At 48.9% G+C, this 26,909-nt stretch overlaps 1 protein-coding gene across 3 annotated transcripts in view; it reads right to left on the reverse strand.

Annotated features, from left to right (window-relative positions):
- The window catches only part of CSNK1G1 (casein kinase 1 gamma 1), an 84,261-nt gene that overhangs the window by 8,477 nt on the left and 48,875 nt on the right, over nucleotides 1-26,909 (reverse strand). For all 3 annotated transcript variants that reach the window (XM_042824058.1, XM_042824059.1, XM_042824060.1), the window contains 6 exons: nucleotides 12,448-12,599; nucleotides 9,174-9,408; nucleotides 7,557-7,642; nucleotides 5,394-5,478; nucleotides 3,305-3,453; nucleotides 1,713-1,817 (listed from right to left, as the gene is read on the reverse strand). In XM_042824058.1, the coding sequence (XP_042679992.1) occupies nucleotides 1,713-1,817; nucleotides 3,305-3,453; nucleotides 5,394-5,478; nucleotides 7,557-7,642; nucleotides 9,174-9,408; nucleotides 12,448-12,599 (812 nt within the window). The remainder of the gene's footprint in view (nucleotides 1-1,712; nucleotides 1,818-3,304; nucleotides 3,454-5,393; nucleotides 5,479-7,556; nucleotides 7,643-9,173; nucleotides 9,409-12,447; nucleotides 12,600-26,909) is intronic.

Raw genomic sequence — 26,909 nt, forward strand, 5'->3', positions numbered from 1 at the left:
ACGATGGAGGGCTATGAGCTTTATAGAAAGGGCAGGCAAGGTAGAGGGGGTGGAGGTGATGGCCTCTGTGTTAAGAAGTGGACGGACTGCAAGGAGCTGCCTCTGAGGAGCAGTCGAGCAGGTGGAGGGCCGGTGGGTTAAGGCTGGAGGTGGGACCAGGCTGTGCATGCTCCATCCCTGAGGTGATCAAGGCCAAGGTGGATGGAGCCCTGGGCAACCTGATCCACCACTTGATCGTGCGACTGGCAGCCCTGCCTGCAGCAGGGGGGCTAAATGACAGTGATCCTTGAGGTCCCTGCCAACCCAAGCCATTCTGTGATTGATTCTATTGAATAACTGAACATCCTCAGTAATGTTTAGGAGAAAAAAAAGACAAAAGGTGCCTTGGAATTGCATCAGGGGGGATTGAGGTTGCATGTTAGGAAGTCGAGAGAGTGGTCAGGCACTGGAATGGGCTGCCTAGGTGGTGTCACTGTCCCTGGAGATGTTAAAAAACCTTAGATGTTGTACAGAGGGATATGGTTTAGTGGGATATATTGGTGGTTGGCGGATGATTGGACTGGATGATCTTAGAGGTCTTTTCCAATCTTGGTGATTCTATGATTAAGACTGAAAGGCTTAGAAGAACAAACACTGAATGCTGTCCAAATAATATTTTGGGAATAAGACAGCTGTCTTTGTGCTATCTACTAACATTTGTGAACTAATGTGCTTGAAAATGAAGCCAGGCGTCATTGTCCATCAAAGAGAACGAGATGCCTTGATTGTACACAGCATGAAGATCTGTTGTCAGAGCAGACAACTACAAACTGCCACCTAAAATGGAGTTAATGCATTCATCAGGCAATATAATAAAGCACATTATTTTACTACTACTGTCAACCCAGTCCACACTAATAAGCATGCATAAGTACTGCACACATGCTTCAAACAGTGCAGCCTCCTACAAGCAACACTTCTAATGGGGAATATTCATCCTGATTGTAGCTGAAAGCTTTTGATGCAGTCTGTATTAGGTGTTCTGTCACTCCAAGCACAGCTGCATGGAACAAGGAGAGTTGAGCCCAGACAGGTTATTGCATCTCACACTCAATTCTGTGCCCACAAGGCCCAGCTCGCGTGAGCTGTGTGGGTGCAGGAATCACAGACACAGCCAGAACAGCACACAGCAGTTAGAGGAGCAGAGCGAGCCCAGAACCACTCACTGGGAAGCAAGAGCACCAACAGCTCCAGCTAGGAGCCGGCAGCTGGAGATCTACTCAACTTCTGAGCACCTTTGCTAATAAAGAAAATCCAGACTCTCAACACCAATATTACCACTAGAAAGAAAAAAGGGGGAAATTCATAAACCTGCAGTTTATCTGGACCACAACGCCCAGCCTCCCCAAAGGACCCTGCGCTGGCAGTCCTTTCTGCTGTGCAGCACAGTGCCTCTGACGGGGCACCCTGAGCCGGATGCCGTGCATGTCCATGGAACACACACATCTTACTCCACCCCACTTGCTCACAATCTGGAGGAATTCCACCGCTCTTTCAGCCATTCGTTGCTTTGAGAAAAGTTTGCTCAGACCAAAGTCTTCCTAAATTAAGCAAGAAACACGCTTGCCACAAAGGCAAGAATCAGCCCCAGCTACCCCAACCGGCAGGGCTTCTGTTCTGCAGACCAAGGGGAATTTAGAAGGATGCCAAGCGAGGCAGTGCTGCCAACACACCTGATTGCGCAGGGCCTGCTGTGACGGCCGGTCCCGATGGACGTGGCTGTCTCTCGTTATTGCAGACGTCCCGGAATCTACGTGAACAGATCCCACCGGAGTAGGCTGGAAAACAAGGTGTTTGTTAGGACACAAGTCAGGTCGGCTCCCATCATGCACAAACAGCGCAGGAAGACGTCAAAACGCTGCCCAAAGGTACTGGCAGCAACGGGCATAATTACAGCAAGAGCCATGGGACGCCTGTGATGTGACTGCTTGCTGGATACCGGCATCAAACACCTTGTAGGAAAGTGAACTATAAAGATACATCTGAATCTCTTCCAGTGTCAGATCGCACCGCACTTGTCGCAAATGCAACAAGTGTATGCAAAACATACAGGCTTCTGTTCCTCAGCTCACTGTCTTGTTCCTTTTAAAAACCACCCTTGCATAGAAACAGGATGTGTTAAAATTAAGGCTTCATCTGCTCTATTCTCACCAAAGTCACAATCCTTGCTCACAACATCAAAATCTCCATAGCAACCACTGCAGCTGTCAGCAATAGCAAGCTTGTCTTACAAGGTGCTTTTTATCAATTGTCTTTGTAATCAAACAAAAATGAGAGCAAAAATCACGATTGACAAAGGGAATGATTTCTTACTAAAATGAAGTGCTCTGCGCACAGAAAACATTGGTAATGCTAAACACAGATGGATGGAAGTCACTGGCAGCGGTACCAGGTTCAGCTCTGAAGGCACCAGTGACACATTTATCTGGCACCAGTGACAATTAATTTACAGCTGCCTTTGCCACTGGTGGTGCACAGCGACTGGCTGTTAGCAGGAAGGCTGTCAGCGGAGCGGCACCAAGCGATGGGCTGCAGCACAGGCACAGATCAGATGGGCAGCCAACGGAAGAGCTTCAGACGTTTCATCAGGTTTCCCAGTGACACACCTCTGAGCGAAGGCCTTCCTGAATACAAACGCTTTTGACTACAGGAGTAATGGACTGAGATCACAGTTATGTCCCATCTGGTGCTAAGAGCAGCTTGGATACTCCCACGTTGCCCTGCCATATTTAGAGCTGGCTCAGCCCCTGGAGCAGGGCAAGCCCAGGGATCTTTAGAGATCACGATGGGTTTTCCTTGTATTGTTTTTGAGCACCTGTCAGAGCCCACATTTCCTGTACTGCTCTGTGACAACTCAGCTGCTATGCTGGGCGCTGAGGAAGCAAGTATGGGTTCCAGCTGTAAGATGGATGTCTTCAGATATTGATGACCAAAGGTTTCAAATCATGTGCTAGGATAGAGGAAATTAAGTCCAGTCCTGCTCGTGGCTGCAAGGGAGGAAGTCAGCACTGAATATGCCACACCAAGGCGAACCCAAATTGGTGGCAAGGGGCCATCTGCCCCTTAGGATAACTCATGGCACCACAAGAACCCCCTAACACAGCACCAGGACTTCTCTCTGCACTGAGCCTGTACTTGCTGGCTCCAGAAAAGAAGGGAGCGGTTTGATCCCTCACTGGCACTCACTGGCACTAACTGGCACTAACTGGCAGTACTGGAACAAACCGAGAGCAGCAAGGCCCTGCATTCTGCAGGAGGGACTTACAATTGGCCTGCCGACCCAGTCATAGGCGTAGTCAAAGGTGTAGCCTTTCTTCTCAAACAGCTCTGTGAAGATGGTTCGTAAGTAGTCGTAGTCTGGTCTCTCAAAGAAATCTAATCGCCGAACGTAACGGAGGTATGTGGCCATCTCCTCTGTTGGAGAAGGGGAGAAGGAAGCAGTGTCAGCTCTGCCCACTCGTTGCTCCATCACTTACAAGCCTCTCAGCGCACGGCACGCGATACATGCACACGCTGGAAAGGTGCTTTTCAATGAACTCTAACAAGGCCCTTCCACGGCACAGAGCACGACAGTTCCCCCAGCCGGACCAGGGGCAGACCCCAGAGCTGCCCAGGCTCTGCCAAGTTCAGCCAGGCGGATCGATGGGAGCTGAGGAGAGCCTGCAGGCCTTCACCCCCCGTGACCTACCCAGCCTCCTGCTGCTTGATGAACCTCACTCAGCTCTCTAGAGCCCTCCGGCCCTGCCCAAAGCCTAATAATAGCTTGCTTTCATTCTGAATCTTCTGAATGAGCTGCTATAAAGCAAGGCCTGTGTTGCAGCACTGAGCATCACGTAGGGAGAATTGCCTGGGCTGCTGCTGCTAACCTTGGCTTTCCTTTAAAAACTACTGCTTTAGAAGCAGTCCACAATGCAAATCGATACAAATACATCTCTAACAATGTTGGAGTCCCACACCTGCTGCAGAGGGCTGCTGCTCTACCTCCAGCAAGTTCCACAGCAAGCTTCACTCTATACTCTTGTATAAAAACAAACACTAGAATGCACTCTACAACACAGGGCAGCTCTCTGAGCCTGCCTACAGGATGCTCACGCATACGTCAGCTCATAGACATTTAAAATAGACACAGTGATTTCTACACCAGGACAGGACTGTTGTTCTGAGCAGAGCTCATCACGAGGAATGAGACTGGGTACTGCAGGAAGAAGCTCAGTTTTTGCCTTTAACTGACAAAAATAAAAGCAGCTCTGCTTGGTGACGGTTAGCTACGCCTATGGTTGGCTGCTTGTCTGTCACACTGAGGCAAAAGAAGAAGAAAGGTCATTTCCTCCTCCTGCTGTTGTCTTTGAAAGATGGAGGATCAACGGGATTCAGGCAAGTGCGGGAAAGAAGCTGCCTCATCTCCCTTCAGCTGAGACCTGCATGTGTGACAGAGCTCTGAGGAAGGAGCACCAGGAAGGGAAGGAATGGGGAAAAGAGCAAAAATGAGAACAGCCAACCTGATGTCTTTCTGCTTGCAGCTTGGTGGATTTGGGATGGAAACGTGTCTGGGAAATAAGAATGACCTGAACAACAATTCCTTCCAGACTTGCTGCTCCTTGTGCTGGTAAAGAGCCACGGACACGAATTAGTGGGCATGGTGAGATGGGTTGATAGTGGGACTAAATGATCTTAGAGGTTTTTTCCAACCGTAATGATTCTGTGAGTCTATGAGAACGGCTCCAACAGGAACGGGGCTGACTGTGAGGACCTGGGTGCTCTCCCTGTTGTCCAGTTTCTCACCTCGTAGACAAAATACTGAAAGCACTGCACGGAGGCTGCACTGCACCCCGGGAGGGCTTTCACTTCATACTCTGCTCTCCCAGCTCTGCAACGGACTTCTGCTGAACTGGAGAAAAGCTGCCAAACTTTGCTAGGAGTGCACCCTTAATAAAGCTCTCCTTGAAGCCGTTGTTAGAAGGTGGAATTCAGTGACATCATCTCATCTTCTAAGCTGGGCACCTAAAATTTTAGCACCTGTAAGTCTTTTCAACTGGAAACAAATCAACTGAGTAGAGCCAACACAGGGACTTGAGAGAGGGAAGACAACAAGGTCCTCTGCGGGAAGGAAGAAAAGCAGGGACATGGGGCACTCGGACACTGCCCAGCTTGCAGAGTGGGAAGAGTTATGCTTGTAGCAAGTCACAGTCACAAGCTCCCAGCCCTGATAATTCCTAGCAGCAGCCCCAGTTGTTTTCCTGCTTGAGGAACGACATAACACGTGTACATCACTGAAATCCTCTCTGCCAGAGCTGCTCAGAACTATCATATCCAACAAGGTATGTCTGTCTCCAGTGACCCCATCAGCACTTTACCTGGAAAGTTCTCACAGAGAACTTCAACCGGAGTGTTTCGCTTTGTGTCCCCGATCTTCTGATACCTCTCTTTTAAGGTGTCAGCCTGCAGTGCACAAAGACAAAACAGTTGTGGGGAAAGAGTTCAACCGTGTGAGAAACGCCATGCTGTCTGGGAAGAAAAACAAGGTGTTTAATGCTGATTCTGGGTGGTAGCAGGCGATGTCACTTGGAGCTGAACTGCATTCTAGATTACAGTATGTTATCCTGCTGTTATCTTCACTGTGTGCTTTACATGCAGTCAGCACAGAACATCCAGAGAGGCATTCAGGATGCCTTCAGTACTTGAAAGGAAGCACGCTGGTTGTGTTCACAGGGCTCATTTCTTACCAGCCCAGTCCTGGTATAGGGAAGCTTTTCTGGGGCAAGAAATTAAAGCTGCATATACTTCAATTGCACATCAGTATCCTGACACTCCAGCAAAGAGCAGTCCTAGGCTGAGAGCCATCTGCAAGCATGACAGCTTCATAAGCAACTGCAAAAGCAGTTAAACTGTGACAGCAATTTTGACATGTCATGTTTTTACTGTGCGTAACAGAATGCCACCACAGAGTCAAGCAACCAGATTATATCAGTCACACTTCTCCCAAACCCCGTGCTACTTCTTTCACCCCCAAGTGCCTGTCACTTAGCACTGATTAAGCAGCTGGTCATCCAGAAAAATGACACACATTTCAGTTTGTTTTCCCACCTGAATCGCTCCTGAAGCAGAGCACTCTGCTCCAGTTGGCACCCTACAAACAGGTTTCACTGCCTCCATTTCAAAATATGCCAATTAGACCTGCCAGCAATACAATTAGCATTGTAAGATGTCCTCTTAAGACCTCAGCATTGACAGTAGAGACCAGAAGTGTAGGCTGAGGAAACCCACAAGCGTGAAGATGCCACGTTTTCAGGCTGAAGAATTTGGGTGTGCTCTGAAGCTAAAGAAATGCAAGACTTCAAGGAGCAAACAACTAATTCTCACTAACTCAGCACTGATCCAAGGAAAATTTTGCAGTCCTGTCTAAACCTGGAATTATTTTAGAGTAGTTTATAGGATTGATTTAAAGCAGTTAAGTTCAAACTAAAGAAATAAAATATGTAATGGAATAACACTGATAGATTTACCATTGGAAGTGCACCTATTGCCAGAGAGGTTCTGAGCCCTTTCAGGATCATTTCAGTGCTTGAAAATCCCTTCTGTGTTTTCTGCATTGCTGCTGACAATTCTGACACGTGTTGATAAGGCAAAGCTGAGGTTAACTCTGGATAGATGGTGACAAAGCAGCTTAGCAGGTTCTATCATGCCATTGGCCACAGCAGCACTCCGCTGAAGACAATGAGCCCAAAAACTCATCTGTTTTTTTCACAGCATGCCAACAGGCCTAAAAGGAGTCGCTGTCTTCACTAAAAACCTCCTAAGCTGGTCACCCTCATCCCTTCACTCAGTGCAGCTTCAGAGGTGAACATGTAGCTGCACGATCAGGAAGGTGGTGGAGAAGAGAAGATGAAGCCAGCAGCAGCTGGGAGCCAGCACATGGCATTCTGCTGATGGATGTCAGCTGCGGCTGTTGTAACTCAGTTGCTCGCAGCCCTCGGCACTGTAGATGACATTTCATAAACTTACAATCCAGAACTGAGCACTGAATGTCCGCTGTTCCTGGAGGGAAGCCAAGCTCCATACTTCTGCCAGAAAAGCAGCTTTTCAGGCTAAAGTCTCTCGGCAAATCTAAAACCATCAGACTGCTCCTGTTACAAACACGACCCTGGATGCAGCTGGGGCACTGTGTGCCATCACCGGAATTTCATAAACAACCATTGTGTTCTGGGCAGGTGCACATTACAGCTAAGCTGCTCCAACTGCTCAGCAGCCCCACTGCTGCCCTCCCTGTCCCAGCTGCTCCTTTGCTCGCATCTTCCCTGCAGAGCTGCACCGACTCGGTGATGCTAACACTAATCTGCAGTGACAGGTAATGTACTTCAGGCCTGGCATCTTCTCTGCAGGTAAATCTAACACCTTAGTATTCAACTTCACAGACATACAGGACTGCTATGCCCTGATTTTCCATATGTTCCCCTGACACATTCACATCTGGGCAGAAAAGTGAGTTTCAATGGGCAAAACTTAAGACTCAAACCTACCTTCAGTCCTTGCCAGGGCAGACTGCCTCGGAGGAAATACATAAACATGTGGCCAAGGGCTTCCAAGTCGTCTCGACGACTTTGCTCTGCAACAGAAGAGATGACAAATTATTGCTGCGGCTGCAGAAATGGATCTGGCCAGTAGGAAAAGGGATTTCAGGCAGAAAGCTATAGCAGGAATGCTCACTTGAATCATACGATCATTAAGGTTGGAAAAGATGATCTAGTCCAACCATCCACCTACTGCCAATATTGCCCACTAACCCATGTCCCTCAGTGCCACATCTACATATTTCTCAAACGTGCAATCTCAGGGCTTGTGCAAAAGAACTTGGAACTCGTTACAAGGAACATGAAACACACGGATCAGCTAGAAGATAGGAGCTGGGAGCCAGCATGCCCAGCACTGTGTGCAAAGGATGTGCTGGATTACTTCCTCTGAGCCCCGCAGCAGCGGGCAGGGGACACTCACAGCCAGCTGTGGGAACTGACATGCACACAGTGCCAGCCATCTCCTGCTGCTTCTGGAGCCCAGTGCATCACAGAAGGTTAAAAATAGCTCCTTTTAGCACTGCTTTTGCTCGTGAAACACTCGCTGCTGTTGCCATGCAGATGTTATGATTATAGATGAGGTAAAAAAACATAAAAAGGAGGCCTCGAGCAAAGGGCAAGGCATCCTTTAAAATAATCTACCGAAACGTGGCCTACACTGCCAACAAGCCACAGGATACAAGGGAGAACAAAGGCAACCTGAGCAGCAGGAGGCTGTCCTGTTGGCATCACTGCTTGCTGGACGAATGGTCCCAGAGCTCCCCAGCAGCGCGGGGCCCCCAGCGCTGCTCACCAACTGTCTCTGCCTCCCAGCGGCAGCGACCTGCTCTCCCCCAGGCTCCCTCGCACACAGAACACGGAGCACACGGAGCCTGGAGGCCAGCTGGCCGGTAGGTGGTGGCAGAGCAGTGCCCTGCGGTGCTCCCATCTGCAGCCGCTCACTTCCTCCATCTCTTCCCCAGTCTCCTCAGAAACAGAAATTGCACCCATCTCTTCTCACTCCCCAAAACGAGAGGCTCTCTGACCCGTCCCTGTGCCACCGCCGTACCACTCTCATGAGTTTAAAGGACTATAAACATCTAACAAGGGCTTCTGCCTTTCAGCCACAAAGATGTAATTTTCCAAGGATACAAGGCAGCGAGTGAGGAGACAGAAGATGGGTTTAAAATTAGTTCTATCATTAAGGAAAGCCATTATTCATTTTCTCCAACCGGTTATTAGGTCAGGGAACAGCAACTGAAACTGAAAGGCGCTGGTGTGGGGCTGTGCTATAAAGATCTCCTTGGTCGCCACTAAGTGTGGCAATTACTGCCTGCCCACTTGCTTTTATCAGAGCAGGACTGCTACCTTTATTGCTTTGCTCCTAACAAAAACCATAATTACAAGGCTTCCAGTTCCAACACTTTTGGCTGTCTCAACTGCTCAAAAAAAACCAACCAACAAACCCCCAAAAGCCTCACGGCATCGCCATGCTGTGTTAGCAAAGGTATGAAGGGCACGGAGCCATAAGCTGAGCTACCATCAGAGCTCCCCAGCACCAGCACAGCTCGTGCTGAACGTACAGACCTTTGCCAAGATGTGTGTTGATGGACATGTATCTCGCCGTTCCAGTTAAGCTCTTGTGTTCCCTGTAAGGTATGTGTTTTTTGGTTTCTGGGTCAATGTACTCCTTTGCCAATCCAAAGTCTATGATGTGAATGACGTGGTCTTTCTTATTGCCTTGCCGGCCAATAAGGAAGTTTTCTGGCTTGACATCTCTGTAGATGAGGTTCTTCGAATGCACGTATTCCATTCGAGAGATCTGCAAAAGGACGAAGCAAACATTACTCCCAGGCAGCCCAGCTGCTCTCCTGCAAACAGAGCAGCCAGGTTTTGCAGCCCACCACAAAGCCTCCTCAAGCCACCCGCTGCCACCTGCACACACAGGCACTGTGCAAGTGGTACCAACAGAGCAGAATGAGGCACCGGTGACTGCCTGAGCAGTGGCATTCTTCATTGCACAGCTGGAAGAGGAATTTGCCATCCCCACCTTTCTCCCTGTGCTCCCTGACTTCATCTGAAAGGGAACAGAACCCTTTCTTCTGTAATGCTACCACCAGCACAGCGTTCTTGGAAGGATTCCATGGAGAATTGCAGCAGCCTTTTTGTATTGATTTTAAACATGCTAAGCCGGCTACCAGGAGCTCCTCCCTTACCCACAGCCCTCCCTTGTTGCTCTGCGCCTCACCACCTCCCTCCCTCAACCCATATGCTGTCTTAGACATGCCAAATTCTCCCTGGAGGGGGGGATCTGGGCAGGCGGAAGCCTTACGCTCCTCAACGCCGACTAAAAAGAATAATTAATCTCACCAGTCGTCAAGCAGAATTGGTTGGAGTATTTTTCAGCTTTTGACTATCTGTGTTCTGCCACCGAGGAGCAAGCAAAGAGCCAGACGCCTGGCTCCAAGGGAAGAAGGGCCGCCTCAGCTCTCGCAACACACCTCACTCAGTGTGCATTGTTAATTTTGCTTCAGAAAATGCCTAAATGATGTGTAATGATGTTCGAGCAGGCCTGCAAGCAGCTCTCCTTTGTGTCGCTAACTCTGTGTTACCGCTCCTCTCCCCTCTCGTTTTAAGCAGTGATTTATTTCAATGCGCTGAGAAAATGGATTGCACAGCTCCCAGCCATTACTGCTCATCATTTCCAGGACGCTGCAGATGCTCCGCACTTCAGCCATTCTTCACGTCTTGAGTCACATGTGACACAGCAGCAGGTTTGGAGACAGAAAGGTATGTCAGGAGGCAGCTCAAATTAAACTGCAACCCTTAAAATGGGAACAAAGGGTTTCCTGACCCCTCCGTGCAGAACAGGTTTTCAAGCAGAGCCTGACTGGCTCATTTTGTACATCTCTGCCACCAAAGAAGCCCAGTTGTTGCAACAGCCAATGGCAATGACAGCAATTCGTACAAAAACCCGGACAGCGAGGATGCTGGGTGGAACAACGCACTCCAGCAGCACTCTGAGCTATTGGTGAACCTGCTCTTTGTGCTTCCGCCGCAGACAGGCACAGGCGGGTTTCCTTCCACCTGCCTGCACACTTCCTGCTGTGCTGCTGGGGACGGCTGGAAGAGGCTCTTCCCCGTCAGAAAGATGTCCTGCTGCAGCGGTGCGCCTTATGCCCTGTGACAGGACGCCTGCCCCGCTTCTGTCTGCAGGAGCAGGGAGCTGATGGCTGTCAGCCCTGCGCAGCCAAGGCATGACTTCTGATTTATGCGCCTCAGTGACCACCTGCTTTATTTCCCTGCGTTGCACAGCTCAGGGACGCTCCGTCTGTTCAGCTGTGCGCAGAGGTTGGAGGAAGTGGTTCCAACGCGATGCTCCCAGCCGAGCAACATGAGGCATCAGAAATGCACACACTGTGGAGTAGCAGCGCCCAAAAGCTCCTATCAGCCAGAGGAGTCCTCCTGCAGCACGTGTGCGAAAACAACCACAGAGAACCTTTCCTTCCCCCCTCCAGCAGGGACTGAGGCAGCAAGGTGCTCCTCCCTGCTGTCTGGGTGGCAGCAGGCTGCTCACGCGGTGGGAAGTCTGCCTGCATGTTGGGCATCCTTACCAGGCATCTCAAACACCAGAGCAGAGTGGCACTGCTTGTGCGATGCGCTGCATTCTGGCAGTGAAGTTTCACGCTTCCTCATGACCGAGATTAGAATTACAGCAGCTTAAGCAGCCTTGGCTGCTCAAAAACAACAGCAAAACAATTTATGGAGGCAAAACCACCACTGAAAGTGACAGCTCAGCTCCTCTTCTTTTATGTCTCTCTCACACTGGAGTGTGACACAGCAATGGTAATGATTTAGTACAGGAATTAGCAGAAATCCAAGACAACATTCCCCAAAGGGCTTCTGTCCCAGTGGAGCAGGAAGCACCAGCCCCTTCAGAAAGCACTTTGGAGACAGCCGAGCCCTCCTCCCAGAAACCGTTCTGGCAAAGGAGATGGAGCACCTGTGAAGATGCTAAATCTGTCTCCTTAAACACGCGCGTCCACGCTGGTATCTCATGACCTCTTCCTGAAAAGATTGTAAGGTCCTCAAACATCTCCCCAAGGAAAAAGGAGAAGTGCTGCCTACAGAGAACCCCAGTTCCATGTGGGACTGCTTTTCCTGTCCCCATGATTCACTCTGAGCCCCCTTTCTCCACGCTGGTCCTGGTGTCTTGGTGAGCAGGCAGGCCAGGCCAGGTCACAGGATGGGCAGCTGGTGCCAATGGAGATCCTCCCAGTACAGAACTGATCTTCCACCCCAGTGCTTGGCACAAGGCAGGACCCTGCTGTGTTAGGCTTCATCTCCCCAGCATTGCAATAAAATTACTCCTGTAAGTACTAGGACATGTCTCTAACACTACTGTAAGAAATGTAAGTCAGTCAAATTCAACTTGATGCATGTTGTTTCAACCCAAATTTTGCCTTATGTTACATGAACATACTGAAAAACATATCCAACGTTGCTACTCTGTTCTCACCGCTTATGAGACCAACAATGATTTTTTTGAACACTGAAGAGTTGCCCGAAACAGTAATACTGTTTCTGGAGTCAATGAAAAGGGATACAAACTGTATGCAAGGCTTTGCCATCTGATTTAATCAAAAAGACTATAAACTGGTTTTACAATGATGCAGGAGCACTCAAACAAAACCAGGCTGCTTGGCCACAGGAGCACAATGTTGTGCACCCAAAACCATGTCAGTGTGGATCAACACCGTGCATCTGTGACCTCAATTTTCCACTCGAGGTTTTGTTCTGGCGAAGCCAAGCTAATTTAGAACTGGCTGGCTAAGAGAGCTGACACAAACGCTTTACTCACCAGCTGGATGGCTATCATTAATACCGTTTTCAGAGTGAACGTCCTGTCGCAGAGGTCAAACAAATCTTCCAAGCTAGGACCAAGCAGCTCCAGTACCATGGCGTTGTACTTTCCGCACGGTCCAAAATAATAAACCTGGGGAAGCCCTTCAGCTGGAAGAATATGAAAAGGATTGGAATCAGTCACTGGGACAACATGGACACCCTTTCTCCTGGGTGCAAATCTTTTGCTGTGCAAAGCTTTGGTTTTCACATCTCGAGCGTCCTTTCTGATCTTACACGGCAAGCAAATTAGTTTCAGCATGTACTGTGAATGAACCAAAGGCCAAATGAGTGCAGGCTTTGCTCGGCTACACCCTTGATTAGACAAATGGATTTCAAAGCAATAACGTGACCACATGAAAGCGCCTGGCCCTGGAAGCACAAAGGTTTGGCCTCAGCATAACCAACTCGGTGCTCCCTGCGTCGCACTGGGCAGCAGGCAGAGCCACGGGCTGGCGCTCGTCTGAGCAGCCAGGAACACAAAGCCCTTGCAGAAAACGAGAACGAGGTATGTTTGAAAAAGGGCTGCAGTCAAACCAAGCGAATCCCCAGCTGGGGTTACACAGCACGGTCACACAAAGCTTGCCTGCACTATATTCGTAAGAAAGAGCAGAGATTGATGTTTTCATCCATCACCACGAAGAAACAATCATAGTCCATCCAGGGCAGAACACAGCGCAGAGCTAACTGCTCCTCTGCTAATCATCGGCCACCAGAACTGGGCTGCTGGTGCAGCTGTGTACCCGGCTCTGGCTGTGTATCTGCCCACAACGTGCCCAGGCAGCCGAGCCCAACGCAGGTAAAGGCAGAGAACGCCAGAACCGGAGCGTGTCAGAAGCAGAGCAGCTTCACCTACAGGTTCAGGAAAGCTCGTTAATCTGCCCAATGGCACTAATCAACTTGCCAACAATACAATAAATGAGGCACCGAGATTACCAGAGCTTAAATATTGCAGATTTTATACTCCCATGAATTACATGAAAAGAACAAAATACAGCTCGACAAAGATTACTGAAGGATGGCTTTAATCTCGTTAAATCACATGCTCAGGGGATCATGTTTGGCATCAGTCGTCAGGATGCATTAGTGAGATATTATGGAGTATTGCAGGCATTCCCAGCCCAACCCGAGTTCGTGTCCCACATCCAGCATCTGCCCAGCACCAGGCTCCTCCTGAGCCTGGGAGGCTATTGCCCTTTGCTTTATGCAGTAGTGAGCATGAACAGCAGCAGCATCCTCTGAGAAAGCAGGGCTGTCTGACATGGAAGCGATTCCAAAAGCAACGGTGGAACCTGACCCAGGCAGCCCTGACCATTTTCCAAAATCCCCAAATAAACACAAATGGCAATTGAACGCCATCAGTCCTGTGCTGCAGGCTTGACAAGCTTAAAACAGAGACTTCTAAATTCAAGCTCTCTGCACAATATTTGCACCGCGATTTCTACGTCATGATAACAGTCTTGAAAAGTGCAAACCGGAAGGAAACCAGTCAGGCAAGGAGCGTGCTAATTATGGAGTACTGGAGAACAAATTTGCCGACAGGCTCTTAAGGAAGGCTAAGAATCTCATTCCCAGAGCAAGGGAAAAGGAATACATTTACATCCTTACTTGGTAAAGAGAGCCCGCTGCAATTAAAGTTGAATTCCTACTGGACACGAGAACCAGGAAGATAAATGGCAGCCAGGCTCCAACGACAGGGGTTTCACGTGGGAAAGGAAGCACGGCAAGCCTGAGCGCTACCTGGGGCCCAGCCCCTGCAGTTAGCTCTGCCATCAGCTCCAAGTGCTCCGAGCCAAGAGCTTGGAGTGCCCTTCTCACTTTCACAGTGGGATTAAGCCTCGGGAAGGCTCTGCTCTAGGCAGGAGCTCCCACAAGGTGAAGCTGTAGCTAAGAACATTAAAAAAAAGCATCCTAAGTGGCAGCCTGCAGAGGACGTTATTTTAGTTTCAGGCATATTTTTAGGGTTCGATTTTCTCCGAGGGTTTTCAGCCGTGCTGCTGCCAGCTGTGCCTGCGGTCAAGAATGTACATCTTGCCTTCGCTAGAATAAAAACGCTGTCAAACATCTCATTTTCAGAGGGCATCTGGAGGAACGTGACCGAGGCCGCATGGTGACCAGCCCTTCAGAGCCTCCCAGCCCCACACCGTCAGCACAGTGAAGCTGGGAGGAACACACTCTCAACTCACTAAAATTCAAGTCCATACTCAGTATTTCTTTGGGAAAGGACAAAGCTGGAAACAGGAGCTTTAACAGTAGCAGTACCTGCTTCCTGCAGGATCCAAGCGGGCAGATAAGGCTACATAATTCCAGGATGCGTATCTGAGATGTAGGTTTCCCTGAGCCACTTCTCCCTACAAACCTCAGAAAATCTACATAGTAACTTGTTCAGAGCCCAGCTGCTCTGGATGCCCATCATTCAGAATGCAGCCCGACTATTTCTGCAGCAAGCAGTGTGTCCTGGTCCCACCAATTCCACTGTCACAGTGAGCCACAGGAGCTTCAAAAATACCACCCACAGATCCCTAAATACTTAAGAAGGATATTTCCAACAAAGGAGATCGATTGCTGATGAAGGAAAAGGTATCTTTTGCCTAGGCAGTCAAACTTGAGGTTTTTAATGCAAAGCCGTTGTGTTGGCTGAGGGTTGGAAAGGTCAAAGGAAGACACTGCTGTGCAGCTGTCCTAGGGGAGGTTTGCAGTCAGAGAAGATGGAAAGCCAAAAAGAGCACAGGGCTCATCCCAAGGACTGAATGATACAACTCTACACTTCAAATACAAACCTCGACCAGTTAATCCCAACTAACACACAGAATAACATCCAAACAAGGATCTTCTCCATGGCACTAAACACATTAACGCAAGAAAATTCGTATGACACACGCAGGATCTTCTTCGGAAAGAAAAGCAGCACCCTGCAGTGCACTTTGCTTAATGGCTTCCATTGTGCTGCTGAGTGATTTGGCTTGACTCTGTGTAAGAGGTCCTGCTCCACCCTTACTCTTGTGGAAAGTTTATCAACCCAATAAACAGAGACTGATCACTGCACTGGAATCCATGGACAAATTCTGCTATTTCAGCAGTGCAGCGTCTTGGAAGAAATTCAAGCTGAGCACAGCGAAAACCCAGCACAGCGCTTCGGAGATTAAAGCATCACTGCCGGAACGAGACAAACGCAGACATCAAAGCCAAAACCCAGACTGCTACCACCAGGCTCCAGTGACTCCAACCCCAGGTTTCCCAAAGCGCTGAAACTGCACAGCTCCTGGGGCTGCCACCAAAGGGACCCCAGCCTCACACCGCCCTGCTGGCCTCACGTGGCCAGGAGAATGGCTGACCAAAGAAGCTTGGTGTTTGCTTGAGCTTGGACACGTGGAAGGGAACAGCAACAAACAGCAACCCTCTTGGAGAGAGCTGCAGCTGAACTGGATGAACACCACAAAAGTACGCCTCCTAGCAAGTTTCAGTTCGAGGGTCAGAAGAGCACCGTGGTCAGTTCAGGTTGTGCTGTCTTTCTGCCACATGCTTTGTGGCACGACGAACAGCTCTGACAACCCACTGGACATTCTGTGTGCTCTAACCAGCCATGCAGTCAGGCGTCAGCCGTGTGAGCCACACAGCCCATCCACAACCGCTTCCAGGGCCAATTACCAACTAGCAAAAGGCAGGCAGATACCAATCGAAGGGTATGCCCAAGGGAAACATTGTGTAGCAACTGCCCTACGCGGCAGGACAAAGTGGAAACTGTCTGCAGGGGCAAATATGCCCTGACGCGAGAGCCTAGGAATAAACCTAGTACAACAGCACAACCCAAAATACACCCAAAGAAGAGGTGAGGGAGCAAGTACAGAAAGCTATGCGTGACATCTGTGGAGGTGCAAGAACAGAGTCCTTGTACATCAATTCAACAAGAAACAACCACAGGTTGTAACAGGTGAACTGCTAGCTTCCAAATCACCATTTCTTTGCTCCCGTTGGAAACTGGTTTATGTAGCCCTTAGATGTCACGCAGGCAAATGAGGAGCTGAGGTCTTCAATTTCAAGAAAGAATTAAAGTTTGATCGTTTTCTTAAGACCCGTGCAGGTTTCAAAGCTGGGAACTATTATAGAGGGAGACACATCTAAGAAAGCCCAAATGAGACACCCAAAGACAGAGGGAAGGGGAGCACTCTGACATCAAGGAAGCGGCTGATGCTGGACGCAGGAAACACGCGACGAGCTGCACAAACAAGTCCTCTTAAAACTCATCCAGAGCCACGGCAGTGCCTCTGGAGCATGAATGCACAAAAAGTTCTGTGAGATATTAAAGCAGCACTGATGAATAGGATACAGGCTGTCACAAGATTCTCTTCCAGAGCAAAAAGGTTTATTTTTACAAATCACTGAATCAAAATTACATGATAAACAGCATAAATAGCAACTGTGCGAGAGCTGAACATTTATAGCTAAAATTGAACATGTTTCAAACAAATTAAACAAATTGCTTTAGAGTAGTCAACCCACTTAAGCTGATTACACTAATGAGGATCTACCCTTCTCTTAATTTCAAATCAGAATAAAATCCTAGCTGAAACAGAAACTTTGCCATCAACATCAACTGGGCCAACAACTCATCTGCTAACCTCTTCAAGCACCCCAGGGCAGCAGGTTTCACTCCACCTCTGCTGGTTAACAGGTTACCCCCCAAGCCATGTTCTGTAGGCTGAAATAACAAAGGCTCATTCTGACCTTCAGGTTTCTGAAGTATCGACTTGAAAAATAATAGTGGAGAAAAATTAAGATCAATTTGTTACTTGGAATAAAGTTACCTTAAAAGTCTTTCGAATATTTGATTGCATACATTTCAGCTTCAGGACTGAAATAAAACTTTAAGTAAAACAACTAGCACACATTGCTTCTCCTTAGCACGTCTGAGTGCAACCGGGGCAACTCCTACCAACAGTGGGTGAAGCTGAGCTGAGTGCTCTCACTCCCTGCAGTCAGTAGCAGGTACCTTTGCCGTGCCCATGACAACATGCTGATGAAAATTTCGGAGTACTCTCAAAGCTGGCTGCATGACACTCAGTGGAGCTGCACTGATTTTGTGCTCGATTTCCATGCACAGGTTCTGGGATGCCCATGACTGCAGATCAGGCTGACCTTGGGGATGCAGCTGAAAACCAGTCCCTCAAACAGGCTCTCATGTGGCAGCCCCTACCTGGACCTGCAGAGACAGCTCTGAGTAATGTGACAGTGTAAAATGAAATACATATCATGTACAGCTTTCTGCTAAGACCACTTTGGACTACTGATATTTGAAAGAAAAATGTCCAAACTCATGTAGTGGCCATCCTCTCTCTTCTGCCAGCCTCCAAAATCCCTCTACCAGAGAGAACCAGGGAACATTTTTGCTGTGCAGGTTTCAAAGCCCAGGAATAAAGCTAAAAGCCATAAACTAACTAACCAACGAGAATAAGGCATGGCTTTTGGATGAAAACAACTTGAACCTTCCAGGCTTTCAGTAATGAGCAGGCTGCACTGAGAGCTCCTTACAGCCTAACGCCCTTCAAGCTTTCATTTCATTTCATTTTCTCTCAAAATCACTTCTTTCCAGTACGGTTATTTATTCGCTGTGGTTCACTCTGGGTTCAAATGATTAAATTTGTAACTGAACTGAGAACAGGCACTCTTTTAATCCAAACCGCTGCAGCGCAGAACCGTTAACAGTAAGGGCTGAAAGACACCCAGGTCTGGGAGCCCAGGGAAAGGAAGCCAACATTGTGCTCCAAAAATACCCTATTTTTTAACCTGGTCATACGCAATTCAGCTGAAAGACTGCAGCAGTCCAGGCTTAGCCCAGGAGCCCAGCACTGCACAAGTCTTCCAGAAGGACGCGGCCCTATGAGCCTTCTTACGCAGATGCTGCTACATTCCCTAACGCTGCTGTTGACTGCGTAATGCCATTTCTTTGCTGGAAGGTCCAGATCCAGGGCTGTGTGGCACTGCATTAAGAACCAGTTTGTAGAACTAGTGAAACCTTTCACCGACACGTGAAACTGAACCATTCCAACCGAAGAGATGATGAGGTGATGAGGACAACCCAGTCACCTCCAAGATCCCACCACTCAGATCCAGACGTGAAGAGCATCTTCCACTCACGACGAGTCCTTAGAAGAAGTAATGAAGAGCTTGATCCACCACCAGTTGTCACCAGGCACTCAACACAACCTCAACCAAGTGCTCTTCACCTCTTCAGGAAATTTAAAATGCTGTGTTTCAATTAAGCTTTTTGTTTTGCCAACGTCTTCATGCTCCTGAGGTACATCCTTACGGACGTGCAGAGCACTCTCCTCCTGCTGTCCTGATGGAGGTCGCAGAGGTGACCATCCTTGCTGGGTAATCACAGCTTTGTGTGCCTCCTCACAGCTGGCCTTGGTGCCAGCACTCTCTGCTCTCAGCCCCACTGATTCTGGACATTTCCATACTGCAGAGCTCCAGCCACTCGCCCTGCTACAGATGGCAGCTCTGCAGCCCTTTCACAGCATCATCACAAGCTCCTCTTATCCTTGCAGCTCCCAACATCCTTGTTACCATTTGCTCTGACTGCTGCCAGACACTCAATTCTTTGCCACCAGAATTCTGCAACATCTTTTTCCTGCTTCAGTTGCACTGTGGATCATCCCTTTTCCAGCAAATGCTAAGTGCTTTCATGTTACTGCCCAGCAGGACTCACTGCTTCACTGCAGCAAAGAGCCCATCAGCATCCCCAGAGACTCTGGGGGAAAAAGCAAGAGGAAGCATCCCAAATTTGTATGATGACCAATTCCCTTCCCCCGATGCTTGCCCAGCAGCTGAGCTTTGGAGGAGAGGAGATGCCACCCTGCACACAGCTGTGTGCCTGCAGACAGGGCTACTTCATCTCCAACGCGTGTCTACAGCAGACTTCAAGACTCCAAATTCATTCCAGAAAGTGAGCAGATTTTGTGCCTTCTCAAGCCATACAGGATGTATTGAACCCCTGCTGTGCTGCGAGTAGCTTGTGTCTGTATCTACCAAAAAAAAAAGGTACAGGAAAAGGAACAGAAGAAAAACAGACGTAGTGAGGACAGAAGGAAGAACATATTTGTTCTCGCTGCTGGTAAAAATCCAAATGATTTTACTTCAGTTACAGAAAAACAATTTTCCCAATTGTTGTGTTATCAAAAGGGGCGGCGTTTCATTCTCCTGGAGTTGCACAAGCTGGTTTCCTGATAACATGGCTGGACTCCATTAGACAACTCTTCACACAGATGAAGAAAGAAGCAATTTCAGGGTGCCCAGAGGATGCCCACATTGATACTCACAAAAACCAAATCCAGCTGCGCAGATTTTGGGAAACTGATTTCTGTATTTCATCTCTTTCACTCCAGTCTCTGCACAACTGCTGCATTTGAGGTTGGTAAAGCCTGTGCACATTCTGCTGTTCCAGCACTGGGTGCAGCTGGCACACAAGGCACCAGCTTAGCAGGAGAATCAAAACACTGCAGAACATTAGAACAGTTATTTTAAACCACCTCCAAAAGTTCCAGCTGAAGTTAACCATCTGCCTTTTCCCACGTACCTGCACACAGGGACATGGATGGGAGAATAAATCAAAAGGCTTAACATGATGTAATTATTCCTCTAACCTCATGGTCCCGTCTGCTTTGCTTTTGGGCTTTCTTTGTGTACTCAGCAGAGGCTGTGTCTCTGCTGCAAGGCGTGGGAAGCTGCAGTGCCGCAGCTTTTGAACTGTGTGCAGGTTAAGTGCAGGGTCACAGGCAGCCCACTGACAGCAATGAGATTTGCACAGAAAGCTCTTGAGCAATTAAAACACAGCCACGGTGTGAGGCAGCTTCACGAGCTCTGAAGCTCCTGTACAGCAGGAACAGGTCACAGCCATCTAAACGAGCAGCTCTAGACCCTGAAGGGGAATTGAGCAGCAGGTTTGGGGTCCTTCATTTTTTAAGAGGAATGAGGACGACCGAGGGCATTTTACCTGAATATGCTTCATTATGCCGCATGTACAACCTACAGGATACTTAAGGAAAACTAACAGCACTTCCAGGCTGCAAGAGAACACCCAGCTGCACACAGATCTGACAGAAGCACTGGCAGAAGACGCTGCTTGACTCCAGGGAGATGAAAACTGCTAAGAAAGCAGCAATAATGAGAGCCATGTGCTGAACCATGTGGAGGAACACTTTGGTTCGACTGCACCAGCACCCAGGTGGCCACTGCCCCTCATCAGCTCATCTCCCTTGCTGACTCCTGCCAGCACAGATGCCCAGCCTACCCACGTGCCAGTGATGTACAGTGCAGTTCAGTGGCACTTGAAGCTTACAGTGTGCTGGCCAGCTGCAAAGCGAAGTGGCACTGCTGCTGCTTCACAGTGGGAACACAGAAGAAATTTGACAGCTGACGTTACAGCTCAGCTACGGCCCACATCTCTGTGCAGAGACCAAGAGGTGCCCCAGCCCCATTGCTACAGCAACGCACTGCCCTGCGCAAGGAGTGGCAGCAGCTGATCCAACTGCATTTGCTTCTTTGATGACAAACCAGAGCAGTCTAATTTATTTGGATAAAGCCTATCAGGCACACAGCCCCAGCTTCAAGTGACCAGGAGATAAACCAGACCTGAGCCACGCAGACCTGCCCACACTGATGCTGCATCAGAGCTGCTTTATCACAGGGCCCAACACAATGCCTGCTAAAAACCCATGAGATCACCATTGGCTCCCGTAGAAGTGTCAAACTAGTAGGTGATGGATGCTGAGTCAAACACACGTGTGCTGTCCACAGCAACTCAGGAGGCTGGCATTCATCAGCCCTACTACACAAACCGTCAGAGCATTTGAAGGATTTGTCAGCTCTGTAGGTAATTGTTACCCACGTAGTCCTTGCAGCCTGATGGAAACCTCCCATCCTCTTCTGTTACAGAAAAATCTCCTGGAAAACAAAGTTCAGATGCTTTACAGGACCATCAGCCTCCCCCAGGGACAGCCCATGCTGAGCAGCACTGCTCCATCCCCTGTGGAGGCAGTGGCTCATCTCCTTGAGACAGGAGGAAGAGGAGGGCGTTGTGAACAGCAGGCAGGGCAGAGCTTGGAGAACACAAACCACACCTATCAACTATCAGCTGTTCTGAGAGGCAGGCAGCCCCCTACCCTTTGCATCCCATGCTCACCAGTGTGCAACCTCCCTAGCACAGTTTTCTCTTTCAGAGGGACTCCGACTACCCTGCCACAAACAGAGGATGCTCCTGGGGCTTTGTGACTGCTGCCACAAATACCAGAAGAGCAGGAGACAGAAGAAGGCTTCTTGAAATATAAAAAGGAAGCTGCTCATATTCAAATATTAATGGGCCTTGCTTTAATAACATCTGATAGCTTTCAATTGGCAAAGCCTAAATTTAGCCTAAGGAAGTTTTCTGATGTTAAAAGAGCTGTTAAAGTGTACATGTTCAATAAACCCTTCCAAGCAAGGGAACCACCACACTTTCAGATAGCGAAGCATTGCCCCTCATTGCTCCACAGCAAGCCTGCTTTCAAAGGCAGGCTGGAGCTGGGGGGGCTGCAATTCTCCACTGTGTTTCATTCTGTAAATCACGAGCTCTGAACTTACAGACCCCACCAGCTCCACATCTCATCAGATGACACAGAAATGCTTGGAGCTGTCCACCACATTCTTCAAGGGCACAGCTAATTCTGCTGCGGCCTCCCATGCATTGCGATTTTGTTGCAAAAAATCATTTTTTTATTTGAACGAAACCTTACCTGTCACCACTCCTTGCTGAGGCACCTCAGACCTATCTTCAGTGGCAAGTTTCTTCACAACACCTTGCAAGATTTGAGAATGAAGGTAAAGAGCTTTTGCTTGCTGTTAGAAAACAAACCAACAGCTTAAAAGGAATGCGAGCGTCTGCGCCAGGGATTGAAGCAGGGAACTGTTCAAACATGGGACTGGGATCTGAAGAAGCAAGTTGCTTTTGGTGCAAATGGATGTCAATTTGGTATTACCAGGCAATCTTGCATTAGGCCTCACTTACACAGCCCTGCACTGCTGCAGCTCCTGCGGGGAAAAGCGTTGCAGGCAGGGAGCTCCCCACAAAGCAGCAGGCAAGGCAGCACACTCCTCCACAGCACCTTGTTTACTCCCATCTGCACAAGTCGCTCTGTAATGACCCCTGCCTAATTGCTGCTGAATGGCAGCGTTGTGAAACCGGCACGGAAAGAATTTCTCTCCCGAGACTGGTACACAGGGAGCGTGCAGCAGGACATGGGCAGCGCAAGAGCAACACGGGAAGAGAGAAATGCGCGCAATGTAGGCAGTCCTGAAGAGCAACTCAGGATGCAGAACGGAGCGGCAGGCAGCTACACTGAAAAATAGACATGCAAATATTGACTGAAAGGCTCAGTTATTTACACCACCTTCATTTTTCTTGATCCCGCTTCCTGACAAGTAAACAGACTGCTTCACTCCTGCAAGTTGTGCAACAGAAAGAGGTCCAAAAGTAAACACACAGACTCGGTATTTCATTAGAGGTGAATTTGTTTACAGAGCAAGAACTACAACAAAACTACAGAACCCTTCCACGTTCTATATGTACCAGCACTTCCCTCCCTGGCTCAGTATATTCTGCTGTGACTCATGTGCCGCGTGGGCCGGGAACGCAGCAGAGATGTTCTCTGTTTCCTGGGATTCTCCTGTGTACGACTCCTCTCCAAAGCAGCGCTGTGGAGCCGATTTGTGCACGATCCCCCCGGCCAGCGGCTCCCACCGCCGGGGAGCAGCACGGCTGGTGTGTGAAAGCAGGAGCGCGTGCTGCAATGAATCACATGTGCCAAGGTGGGACTGCGAGGGCGCGGGGACGGCGTGACTCATCTGCCAGCTGAGAGGGAGCGCAGTTACCGCTGAAGCCAAGCGCTGTGCCTCCCTGCGCACCGCGCGCAGGCAGAAGCTGCCGCTATGCAGGAACCTGGGGGCAGAAGGAACTTCCCAAACGTGGGGCTCGTGGGGCAGGCGCAGCTCACATCCCTGATCACCACATGGAGCCACAGACACTCTGAGGAAAGCTCAGCCCTGCACCGCTGCTGGTCACTGCCAGCAGGCAGCACTTCCTGGCCTCGGTTAATTATTCAGTTGCATAGAAGCAAGAGACCAAAAAGCGGTTTCCTGAGTGCTTGGAGATGTTTTTCAGCCACGATCACATCCTCGGAGAGAGGAATGGGGCTAAGAGCAACACGGGAATGTCACGCAGCAGCGGGCTCCCCACCCCCAAGGAAAGCTGGCTGCACAAACCGACGGGGCTTTAGGGAAACAGTAGCTCGGGCTTTGCAATGATACATCCATGCACATATCTCAATGACGTTTGCCCCGGCTACTCAGCACAGCAAGGTTTAGAGGAGGAGATAAATCTTGTTGCCCTCCAACCAAAGCTGGACAGCAACAAAGCTTTTGGACAATGCTTGCCTCAAGGGCTGAGCCTTTGGCTTCCATTTCAGGTGAGCTGCATTGTAAACAATGGCAGCAGGACCAGGAGAGACCTCAGCTCTGTGGCTGCACAGGAACACAGCAGAGCTTCAGACACCTCTGCAGCATATCAAGCTGTGTGGAATGGCTTCGAGCTGTGTCTCCAGGAGAAATACAGAGGTTCCAGACTCCCCCCGGTCTATAATTCCCACTGAAGTAATGACTGGTGTTTAAAGATGTCCTAAGACATCTCTATGTCCACTTGTATTAGCCCATCAGCTCCCAGCAACTTAACTACAGCAGGAAACACAGCAGTGTTTTAACTTTTCAAATTCAAAGCACATTTAAAGCACTTTCTAGCAGTGATGAGATCGGGAGGATCCACCTTCCAATACAACAGGCTTGAGCAGTGCCACATACCCCATCACCATCCCAGATCGTGATCAGAGCAGTCAGTAAACAGGAGAGTCCAGTATCTCCACACCCAGCTGGCTGGAACTGCCAGCAGATACAAAGGAGGAGCTGCTGCAGATTGCTGCCAAAATCTAAGTGATGGGACAGAGATAAAAACATGGCCACATTCTCCTGCCCTAATATCCACATTACACATAGGAAAGAGCAGGTCAATCAAAAGGCTGAAGACTGAGTAAGACTGGGAAATAGAGGCACTATTTTGTTGATTAGAAAAAAAAGAAAAAAAAAAGAATTCCCAGTAAAAATTTTGGAGAAGTTAATCTCCCTGGTAAGTCTGTAGGAGTTTAACCTGAAGGAAAGGTGAGAATGTGGAATTCAACTGAAATAAGACTGAAAAGAACCCTGGGATGCTGCTGTGTGAGCAGGGGGCAGCTGGAGCAGAGCAAATGCTTTGTCCGGAGAGCTGTGATGACCACATCCCCAGAGGTGCCCAAGGCCACAAGAAGGCCCTGTGCAGCCTGAGCTGGTGGGAGGCAGCCAGCCCAGGGTAGCGCTGGGGGGCTTTAAGGTCCCTTCCAACCCAACTCATTCTGGGATTCTATAATATGATTCTTTTATGCCTCCTGGTAAACAGCACAGGAAACATCTTAAGGAGCTCAGAGCTGGGTCTATTCGGCCATGGTGAAAGTAGCCCCATTCTGCTTTGCCAACACCAGCCTTCTCCACCCCAGTACTTACAGAGAATCAGACACATCAGCCTGCAAGGAGATGATGCTCCTCCATGCATCATCTTACAAGTAGAAGGGCCTGATGATTCCCTACAGACATAGCAGAGGCAACAGGAGACACAGCAGCACCCTGTCAGGTCAGAGGTGAGCTCGCCTTGTGCCCGAGGTGTGGAAGAAGCAGACCTCGCTGGCTGTACCAGAGCTGAGTTTTGGGAATACCCATCATGCTTGGATGTACGTGGACAGCTGTGCCATTCACATTAATTCACAGGTAGCTGCTATCCAGCACGAAAAAAATAAAATAAAATCAGGGCTGACGCAGGCATCCTTGGCACCAGCAGAAGTAGACATGCAGCAGGCGGCCCCGACCAGAGGCTGGGCAGCAGGACGTCCATGCACATTCATCTGCAGTGTACAACAAAGAACCACTCTGAAAGAGTTTTTTGTTGGCTTGTTTGTTGTTTTCCCCCTTGTTTCACTGCCTACATTAAGGTATAGCAGTCATACACTATTTTAGGCTGTTAAATATTTAATTCCACAGTGAGACAGAAGAAACAAGCAGATGGTCTCTGCACAGCAGGTCCCTGCCTCCTCATTCAGGGGCAGGAAAGTTAACTGAATAACGAGGAAGAACACATCCTTATTTCCAACAGCTGCCATGTAAACCCCGGCGCTGTGCCAGAGGGTAGAAAAAGAGCTGAGGTCAAACAGAGCAGCTCTTGGGCACTGGCTGCCTCTGCATCCCCACTGGTAAATCAGCTTCTTGTGAACACATCTAATTATACACACCAGAGACGAACTGTATCATTATAGACACTCCACAAGAATGTTCCTATCTGATCCGTGGCAAGCTGGTCCCTTCCGCACTAACTTCTATGATTTAGCAGTAATGTACTTCAGAAGAGTTGAAGCTTTTGAAGCAAGGACCTTTCCAGGGAGTGTGGCATTAAAAGCATTGCCGAGATCAATCCAACTATTTCTCTAAAGTCAGCACATATGCAGCACCAGCTTGTTTTTGCAGAGGATCTTCCCCGAATTCTCAGCTTGGTGTGCAGACATCAAGAGAAGACTCCATGATCCTGGTAGTCTGGCTCCACTAAAACTCGTTTTGTTAAGCTTCCAGATTTTGTGGAGACAGAGATACGGCTCACATCCTCCACCCTAAACTCCTGGCCTGTTTGCACCTGTTTCAGCAAAACATGAGCTTCTAATGGCATCCAACAGGTTGGCAGAGCTGAGTTTGTGATCCTGTGGGACCACACAGAGGAAGAAAGAGAAGTCATGTCCTTCAGGAGTTCTCCTAACACACTCTTGGCAATAAAAATAAAACTTGAGATGGCAGTTATCCCCCCATGGAACGATGAGAACAGATCCTAAAGGCAAGATTCCCATGTCTGTTCCACCAGCATGCAAAGGACCAGGCAAGGCAGAAATCTGGGTGAATGTTGTAGCATGAAGGTTTAAATTCATAAGATTGTTTTCTCCTGCTTGACAGGAAATGAGCTATAGTAAAACAAACAAAACACCTTCATGTAACCACAGTAAAGCCCCCTACATTCCATCGGTTTACAAATTTCTCAGTAATATCTTTAAAGAGAGGTAGAAAGCTGGAAAGTGGAGAAAAAGCGTATTGGGATTTGAGCCCACCAAGAGAGTCACTCACTGGGGTATGCTGATGCAAGCATCAACAAAACTCAATCAGGGAAGGAAAGGTGGAGTTAGATGTCTCACCGTGTGAACCTGTGTTTGACATATTCACTTACAAAGGCCACAGCAGAAATGCACTAAGTCTCAAAAGCACAGGGAGCTGGAG

Source organism: Centrocercus urophasianus, unplaced genomic scaffold (assembly GCF_019232065.1).
Source record: "Centrocercus urophasianus isolate 14NV4802_14NV808 unplaced genomic scaffold, USGS_Curo_1.0 seq_23, whole genome shotgun sequence".
In the NCBI taxonomy this organism is placed as follows: Eukaryota; Metazoa; Chordata; class Aves; order Galliformes; family Phasianidae; genus Centrocercus; species Centrocercus urophasianus.